Source organism: Varanus komodoensis, unplaced genomic scaffold (genome assembly GCF_004798865.1).
Source record: "Varanus komodoensis strain SLA01 unplaced genomic scaffold, ASM479886v1 scaffold53, whole genome shotgun sequence".
Taxonomy (NCBI): Eukaryota; Metazoa; Chordata; class Lepidosauria; order Squamata; family Varanidae; genus Varanus; species Varanus komodoensis.
This window is the reverse complement of record NW_025336126.1, coordinates 1,894,856-1,904,042: the sequence shown is the minus strand read 5'-3', so window position 1 is coordinate 1,904,042 and position 9,187 is coordinate 1,894,856. Positions and strand designations below refer to the sequence as shown.

General features: G+C 48.0%; 2 protein-coding genes across 2 annotated transcripts in view; one reads left to right on the top strand and one right to left on the bottom strand.

The window, feature by feature from the left end:
* The window catches only part of LOC123032072 (izumo sperm-egg fusion protein 2-like), a 7,885-nt gene extending 7,505 nt beyond the window's left edge, over positions 1–380 (top strand). Inside the window, exon 7 of the mRNA XM_044447697.1 lies at positions 338–380. Within this exon, the coding sequence (XP_044303632.1) occupies positions 338–380 (43 nt within the window). The remainder of the gene's footprint in view (positions 1–337) is intronic.
* Positions 381–1,083: 703 nt separating this feature from the next.
* Positions 1,084–6,680, bottom strand: IZUMO3 (IZUMO family member 3). The gene is made up of 6 exons (XM_044447696.1): positions 6,455–6,680; positions 6,276–6,353; positions 5,089–5,197; positions 3,770–3,852; positions 2,528–2,618; positions 1,084–1,141 (listed from the first exon to the last, which is right to left on the bottom strand). Exons 1-6 carry the CDS (start codon positions 6,678–6,680, stop codon positions 1,084–1,086), a joined length of 645 nt encoding a protein of 214 aa, XP_044303631.1.
* Positions 6,681–9,187: the final 2,507 nt, after the last annotated feature.

Genomic DNA, 9,187 nt, shown 5'->3' with positions numbered 1-9,187 from the left:
TGGCACTTTGCGATAAATAAGTGGGTTTTGGGTTGCAGTTTGGGCACTTGGTCTCTAAAAGGGTCGCCATCACTGGTCTAGGCTTTCACAAAGAGTGTGAAGATATATCTTTTTCATTTAACCTTTTAAAAGGTGCAGGTTTATTGGTTTTACTTTTTAATGCTTTTTGATAGATTTTTAGTAGCATTTAAATGCTGTAATTAAATTGCCACTCTCCCACAGCCCCCAGTCAAAGTCATCTGCATCTCACTCTGCATGAAGCATACTGAGAATTTTAGGGCATTATTTCTTTCTACCCTTGCATAGGATTGCATCCTAATTCTTTCTTTTCCCTCAGGATACTCATGTACTGGAGAAACCGGCTATTGGTGTATGTTTAGTCAAAATTTGATCTTTTCTCGCCTTCAAGGGACAACTGCCGGAAAGATTCCACTGAAGCATCAAATGTGAAGCCTTAGATTTGATCCATATCACTTCACCATATTTATTTTTCAAAATTAGATTTAGGTTGCCCTGAGCAGATTCTCAGGCAGTATACAAAACACAATTTAAAAATCCTAAACTATACAACAAGACAACAAACTAATCTTAAAACAGTTTTTCTGCCCCAAATCACACAATCCTCTTTCCTTTCCTAAACTTCCCACAATAAACACCACCTATTTTGTTGTAAACTTGCTCCATGTTTGTGTGTTGGCCAACACCTGGGGAACCTAGTTCCTCTGAGCATGTCTGGGCAGCCCAGAAACTTTCCTACCATGAATTCACCAGGGATCACTCTCTTCTTGGAGAACCCTGTGGACCAGCAAACCCACAGGAGCACAGGAGGCGGCCTTGTCCCGGGCCAAACCACCAGCTGGCCTGCTTTTGCTGACAATGAGCGGTCCCAGTCCTACCTGGAGATGGCAGAGATTCTGCCCCGGCCTTTCCACAGGCGAAGCTGCGCCCTAGCACGGCACCTCTTCTGCTTGAAACAGGAACCTTCTCCCGCTTACAAATGGCAGTGCTTTATTTGGTCTAACCAGCTGAAAGCCACAGAGGTTGCTGGAGGACGGGGCCTGCTGAAGAAGCCTCTCCACACATCTACTGGGCCAGTGCCTTCTGCAACATCTTCCTCCTGTGCTTGAAACACACCAAGTACCTGGAAGGGAGCGCTCAGGTTCAGCGAAGAGCCATGCCTGGGTGTGCTTGAACCGCAGTGCGGCCTAGTCTTCACATGGCAGCAGGATGAAGTGACAGCATGCGGAGAGGGCTGTCCCGCCTCCCAGAACAGGCCCAGGAGCGAGGCCTTCTTAACCTAGGCTTGCTGTGGCTGTGAGCGGCTGTACTGGCCCAGCACGATCCAGCCAGCTGCCCCAGGGAGACGCTGCTCTCAGACGCTGAGGAGTCACGCTCCCCTTTTTGAGTATATTGATTCCCCTCCCCCCCCACCCTCAGTCCCAATATAGGGTGAGATTCAAAATGGTGCGTGCAGTGCTGCTGAAGGGCACCAGTAGGCCAAGAGCACCTTCCTTCTCTCAACAGGCCTTCAGGAGGCTCCAAGATTGATATGGAATCAGCATTCCAGGATTAATTGCAATGGTGGCCCTTTGTTTCCTGAGCTTCCCTGGAATCTGGGGGCAGGCAAAATATGGCTGCACAGCAGTGGAGGCAGCAATGGGGAGAGTCCAGGTGGTTTGGGGCACCATTGCTTTTCACTGTTGCTGCCTAGTTGGAAAACTGGGACCAGCCAGACAGCAGAGGGGGAATGTGACGTTTTAATCACTAACGACCCTGCTGAGGATCCTTCCTCTCTCCAAGAGGACATACCTCCCCAAAGGGAATCATTCCCTGTTATTTAAGAAATACCAAACTAGAGGAGGAAATCAGAGGCTAGAAAATGGGATAAGGAAGACCAAAGGTATAAACCTATCCAAGTTTAAATAGGAAAAAAAAATCCTAAATCTCCCAGCATTCTGCAGCCAGCATTGCTTTTTTTTGGGAATGCTGGAAGTTGTAGTTCTGTCTGTCTAAACATGCATAGGATTTAGGAAAGCCATTTGTTAAACATTACTCACAGTGCATAAATTAAGCACATACCAACTCAGCTTGGTCTAAGTTATCCTGTCTCAATAATGCATGCTTTTGAATGTTCTAAATGAGAAAGAAGTTACCAACATGGAGACATTAGGGAATGTTTTGTGGGACCATGAGGACTAGAATCTTGATTTTGCATATTTATCTGAAAAACAATTAGGCTGATATTCACAGACCCCCAATTCAAACCCTAATCACATTTCATGCTAGCAGACAGTCACACTCCTACTAAGATTTTGGGTGAATAAGCAGTTGTGTGACAAGTCAATTGGAACAGCAAGAAGTCCCAGGTGCTTGAGGAGGGGAGGATGGTCTTATGAATCACAATAGGGTTTATAGGACTAATACCCTGTAGCTTATTTGGGAAGGAAGGCATGTAGAGACAGGAGGATCAGGATCCCTAAAAGTCTGGATTCCTGAATCCCATGGGAAAGCGGAGCTATCTACTCACACAAGCGTAACTGAAGTCAGCAGCACGGACTCGCAGACGAGGAACACGTAAAGAACGACTTCATTGTATTCTGCAAGATGTCTGTCTTCCACTAGGAAGGAACGGAAACACCCTTTCAAGCTAGTTTGTGGGTTGGCGTGACCCTCCCTGTCTGCAGCCCAGTCCAGCCACCTAAATGGCAGCTTCTGCATTGGAAGAGCAAGTAATTTGGGATGTGTTTCCTCCTCGACACAGGCCTTGGGGGCCAACTGGGAGGACAGACAGTGAAAGTGCCAATGTGACCCTTGAATATGTATTCCCAGAACAATTTTTATTACAGGTTACTGGGAGCTTCTCTACATGGGGCATTTATTGTGTGCTTGTGATCATGCAAGCTTAGGGGCCTTTTCACAACATTGTTGTCTTCCAGAGCATCTCCTGTGTTTTCCAGAGTTTTTCACAATATATTTTACAGGGAGGAAAAGCTGGTATTAAATTTTAAATCATGACAAATTGAAACAAAAGCCTCACATACTGCGTCAAAGCTGCCTAGCACAGCCATACCACAGTGCCACCTTGTGGTTGGGGAAACCCTGATAAAGCATGCAATTTTCTGCCAAGAATGAAAATGGAAAAAAGGCAGCGTGTTAGCCATTTTATGCAGAAGCCTTGAGAGAACACGTGTGTGTGTGTGTGTGTGTAAAATTATCTGCTGGCAGCTTCCCAACCTGGCCTGTTTTTCTCCCCCAACTCCAGCTGCTATGACTTTTTTCCTCATCCTCCACTATCACCTCATTTTTGCGTCTTTTTAATTTCTTCTGCCTTATTTCCACATGCCTTTTATCCACTGAGTTGCCACCTCTTTGTCCAGTTGGGACGGCAGCCCCTTGAACTCTTACTTCCATTGCCAATGTGGGGCACGGTGCCCTTTCCTGCAGCCGCTCAGTGTCCTCTTCCCACTCGCAACGGGACTGTGCCAGTGTGGCGTAATGGTTGAGAGTGTGGGACTGGGACTCGGGAGACCTGACTTCTAGTCCCCGCTCAGCCATGGAGCCAACTGGGTGACTTTGGGCCAGTCACGGACTCCCAGCCCAACCTACCTCACAGGGTTGTTGTTGTGGGGGTAAGATTGGGTGCAGGAGGAGGAGAATTATGTAATTGCTTTGAGCTCTTTAAAAAGAAGAAAAGTGGGATATAAATAAATAAATAGGTATAACTGAAAGCAGAACCTCAAAAGGGTCCCCTTTCCATCCCCTGTCATACCTCCGCAGAGCTCTCCATCAAAACACTGGGTGGCAATACGCAGGCAGGTCCAGCAATCCAAGATGGGGCCCTCAGTCACAGCTAGGGGAAAAAACCCACATGACACTGATTGACTGACTGACTTTTGAGTAGATTGCTCCCTTCCCTTAGGCTGGGGAGAATTTGCAAGAGATTAATAACAACAATAGTTAAAATTTCAACTCAACCCAAACACACTAGGGCTGGGAACTGCCGGCTCCTGGGGAACATGTTGCTCATGAGTTCCCCACATGCAAGGGGGCGGCCCTTGGACTAGAGGGACCCTGCACTGTTCTTCAGTTCTTATGTCCATACCAGGGACACATCCAGTTCTGCTCCCAGGGATGATGGAACGAAACAGGCACGTTTTGAAGGATTTTGAAGGAATGCCATAATGGCAGGGGAGTTGTGCTTCATACTTACTGCAGTCCTCTGAACATGCTGAGGGGAGGGTGAGAATGGAAGAAGAAAAGATAAGATTGGTTAGAGACCTAAATCTCTGAAGGAATCTTCCCTATCTAGTATGCAATTTATTTATTTAGCTAACATTTTAATTTATCCTGGCCTATAACAAAAAGTTCTCAGGGTGGCTCACTCAACAAAATAGGTTAAGGGGACAACTCTATGCATATGTATAAATTAATGTCTAAAATGTCTATATGAAATGTATAAACTGTTATCAATGGTTATTTTATTTTCATAAAATTAATAAACTATGTGCTATGGGGGCCGTTTTGTTTCTTTGTTTGGAGTACTGTATTATGTGCATCACACAGCCTGTATATTGGTTAATTATGTGTTAGCTAACTCATTAACTTAGACAGCACAAGGAACCCAACCCAGAATAGCAATATAATGACAGTCTGTTTCCCTTTATATCTTATACTGAAGCTCTTCCTCCAAGAAGCCTGGACCTTCTAAATACAAATGAGTGCATTTTTAATCCGCTGCAGCTAATGCAATTCAGCGGGTCGCCCGCTGGCTTCCTTTTGTTGCTCTGCCTGCAAACCTCCCTTAACTAGTAGCATGTAGTGCAAACTGCAGTCAGTCTTGCATATTGTGCAGTGTGGACTTGTGTATTGGTCATCCCTCAACACCTCACTGCTGTTTCAACTGTGTACTTTCAGTTGTACATTGGTTTCTTTTTAAGCTGTAGCATTCATACTACTTTTGGGGAAAGAAGACCCTTGCCCAACTGTGAGTAAAACACTGTAACCAGAAGCACTCCTGCCTCTTTGGCATTATGAAGTCAACATTAGTAAAGAGATGGAGCAATGATACTGGGAATTTAGTTCCCTGGTTTCCCTTCGGGATTGCTACCAAGATCAGCAAATTTCTCCAGCATCTTCTGCATGCGGCTTCGCAGGGAGACTCTGAGCTGGTACATGGAAAGTTGCCACAGGAGAACTCCTATAGGAGAGGGAGGAAGAGGTAAATGTTGTAAGGTGGTGGGTGGGGGGGGAGCAGGGCAAGAGAATTCATACTGAGTTGGATTACAAGTTCAGCCTGACAATGTTGGAGGATTTGGGGGTAAGTGCGCAATGTAGGAAGGCTTGTCCCCTTAAACCTGAGTCACAGCAGGAAAGACTCTTGTCATCTGCAGCGGGCAACTTGCCCCTTCTGTAGGCCAGATGCTTTGGCCTACAACTCCCATCATTCCTAGTTTTGCATGGATTTAAGATTAGGAATATGTTTTGGATAATGCTTACGTTTAAAACAACTTGTCCCAATTTGTTGGAGCCCTTCGGGCTTGCATAACTCATGACCCACCAGGCGGAAAGTAATCTGTAGGGCAGGTTTTGCAGCCATTTTGCTCAGAGCTCCCTGTTGCTGTAGTGCCAAGGAAAGGACAGGCTTGCTTAGGGTGGCCATGAGTCTTAGCTTATAGAGGACAAGTCAGGTCCAAGTCAGGTTTAACAGTAAAGGAGAAGAGCAGCAGAAGCCTTGAGGCATCAACAGCTCCCACCAGGGCGGGAGACCCATTGTACCTCTATCTAAATTACTGCAATTATTTCAAATTCCACAGCTAAACATAGCAATCGGCATCTGCACATTGTATGCATGAGTTTCCTCTTTTGGGGTGATGTTTGAGGGGTCACCCAAGCCTCACTGAATCTGAATCCAGCCTGGCTTATCAGCTGCACTTGACGCGGTGGACCACGAGTTGTCCAGTCCTGCTCTAATTTCGTCTTGGGTTAAGCAGGTCACAGCTTCACAATGCACAGCAACGCCCCGCCGCCCCCAGTCTGGTGTTCCCCTGATAGGCTGAACTACAACTGCTGTCATCTCCAAACAGCACAGCCATTGGTCAGGCCAGGGGAGGGATACCAGGAGTTGCCTTCCAGGACTATGCTAGGAAAGAGAACTACTTTACGGAGTGACTGGATTTCCAGCCTCAAGAGAATCATGTGAAAAACTGGCAGGAGGTGCCTGCAGCCCAGTTGCCACTGTGCTTCCCATGTCCCGCTTCTACATTTCCTGCGCTCACCTTTCCACGTGCCATTTTTCTTCATCGCTCGCAACTGATTGATAATGTCTGCTTTGAGAGACATCACTCCGCGGACATCTGCAAAGAGACGCATCCACAGATATAAGCCCAGCCTTGCTAGGCCCCCTCTCTGTCCTTGCTTCCCCAGCTCTGCCAAGGCTTCTTCATGCAGGCCGCACCCAGAATCCGCTCGTATTTCTTCTGGAGGAAGGTGCCATGCAGAGCGGCCAAGGCCTGGATGTGCCGTTCGATGAAGGAGTCCCGGTCAGGCAGGTCTTCCGGCAACGTTTCCTTCAGCACGGTTGCCACCGAGTCCAAGAAGCGGCGGTCACACTGAAGGCACCCAGCCACTGCTTGGCAGGATAAGAGCCACAGGGGAAACACCAGCAGAGATTGGGGCACCATAGCCGCAGCAGCTGCCCCAGGGGCTTGTGCCGTCGCCAAGGGATCCCCCGTGCTGCCAGAGAAGTAGCTCCTTGACGCCAGGAAACGTTGCCAAGGAAAGAGGCGGTGCGCTTGGCGTGAGTCTCTTGTGATGCTGGAAGTAGAACAGGAAGTGATGCAAGAAGCAAGTGAGGAGGCTGGCGAGTAGAAGAGCAGCTGATAGCAGGGGCTGGATGGGAAGTGGAGCCTTTGCTGTGGCATCCATGGTTAAAGTGTCTCTGCTAGGATTTCTCGCTTGGGCCTTGCCCACGCAACTGGCTGGCACATGCCTCCACTGCTGGCCAGATGCTGCTCTGTACTTTGGCTACGATGCTTATCTGCTGCTTGGCCGGGACTCGGAGGCCACCGACACACTGGGAAAGCTTTTCCTGGGGAAAGCAGGGGATCCTGCCTCCTACAGCAGAGGATTTCTGGGTATGGCATTAAGGGAAGAGGAAGGGCCGAGCAATTGAGAAGGAATGCACCAAAAGGTATCATGGAGAAGCCAGTGTCTTAAGCTGGAATAGAACAGTCCATTCTGCTGTCAGTTGTTCATACTGGGTCAGATTTAGACATGTTGTTACATGCCATCAAATTGTCTCTGACTTATGGTGACCCTATGAATGGATACCCTCCAAAATGTCCTGTCCATGATAGCCCTGCTTGGCTCTTGTGAGTGTATTCAGAATAGATCCATTAAAAGAAGTGTTACTTAAATTACTTGTGACTAACTTATCTACAATTTGTATCAAGGGGTCTACTCTTAAGTATGACTGAATCTGGATCCAGTCCATTGACCTTGGGCAGCACCATGATAGGAACCACTGTACAGCAAGTCCATCCATAGTACATGGTACAAAAACCATTGTTGAACAAATGTTCAGGAAAATCAGGATTAGGCTGCGCTGGGCCAATGGCAAAGTTGCTAAGAGAATTATCTGGCAAAGTCAGCCATACTAAGGGGCTACCCAAGCACAGTTTATATAAGACAGGAGTGTTGAGGCTCAGGCCAGCAGGTGAAATCCAGCACACCTGAAGACAACATCCATCCGCCGGGGTCCACAAGGCCTAGTTACTGGCTGGTATTTTTGGAAATGTTGCCCCACCCACTAGTGGAATTCAACCCCTGTGTGCTTATCTGAAATTTGGCCCTTGGGCTGAAAGCGGCTTGACTGGAGTAATAAGTCCGCCTGCCAATCCAGAATCCAAGATGGAGGCTGTTTGACTTCTGAGGCAGAAGGGAAGGAAGCAGCCTTGCCATAAGGTGGGGACACAGTGGCCTCAGGGAGCAGCTTTTGGGTGCCATAAAAGGGCAGCAGATGATTTCATATTTACCTCATTAAGATAGTATTTCTATGGCCAGGAAAGGGGAGAGGTGCTTATGGGATTTTCTGCCTCATGTACCAACATACCAGGGCTAGGTTTGGGCACTGTGTACCCTGACTCAGGTGTGTGTGTGTACACACATGTGCGCACGGGCACGCATGCATGGGGGTGGGATTTCCTGCATTGCCTCAGGCAGTAGATGTCTTGGGCTGGCCCTGGTTGCTAATGCCATACTATGATAAAGGAATGAGGGCTGTTTTGTTAGCTTGAATGACTGAAAGGAGGAAGGTTTGCTTCTGTGCATTTTGAGCTCAGGATCCTGAGGGCAATATGGAATCCTTCCCTTCTTGGTTGTCACTCTCTGCGGTGTGGGTGGGAGGAGAGGAGCAGAGGACCCTTCTGGATAAAGGCTCAGCCGTGGGTGGAGTGGATTCTGTGAAGGCACAGAAGGCTCCCAGCACCCAATCACGCATGGCAGTGCTCTTGGTGCGCCGTTGGGTTCTGCGGATTCTTTTCTCCATTTCTTGCTCCCTCAGTGTCCTCAGGAAGCTTTGGGTTCCTCAGAAGCTTAGCAGGAGTTCCTAATGGCAGACAAACTGTCAACATGTTTATCTGAATCAGGAGAGTTTGTGCTCATCTTGAAACAGCATCTGGATGTAATTATGGCTTCAACGAGGGCTAAGAAACAGAGGGCAAATCCTGGTCTGACAGAGACCCTGTGGGTTGGCAGTTTGCAGGTCTGGGAATTGGGCTGCCAGCCTGTTCTGAACGGGGTTCTATTCCCCCTGCAATTTGGGGTTGTTCCCGGATTCAGCTGGTGGGTTCTGGAGAGGGGTTGGCCGTGCACAAAAGACAGAATTAGCCCCAGACTTCAGACTGGTCTTGCTGTCTGCTCTTTGGTCTGCAGAACGGGAGCACATGGAGCGTGAGGCGGGAACTCTCTTCCTTCACCTTGACCGGATTATCAAGAAAAACAGTAACGGTAGGAGCTGGCCTGTTCCTCTTTCCAGACATTTGCTGTACAACTGCAATCAGGCAGTAGCTTGATAAGCCACATCCTTTTCATGATGGACACAGTTAATATTTTGGATGGCTGCTGGTCAAACAGGACAGAAAAGGGCAAGCACAGTGTCACAGCATTTCTCTAGTTGTGGGGTAGGGAC

Coding starts and splice junctions, on each gene's coding strand:
- IZUMO3 (XM_044447696.1), bottom strand. CDS start 6,680: ATGGTGCCCCAATCTCTGCTGGTGTTTCCCCTGTGGCTCTTATCCTGC. Junction 3,853..5,088: donor GGTAGCAATCCCGAAGGGAA/ACCAGGGAACTA, acceptor GTTTTTTCCCCT/AGCTGTGACTGAGGGCCCCA. Junction 2,619..3,769: donor TGATGGAGAGCTCTGCGGAG/GTATGACAGGGG, acceptor GTTCCTTCCTAG/TGGAAGACAGACATCTTGCA.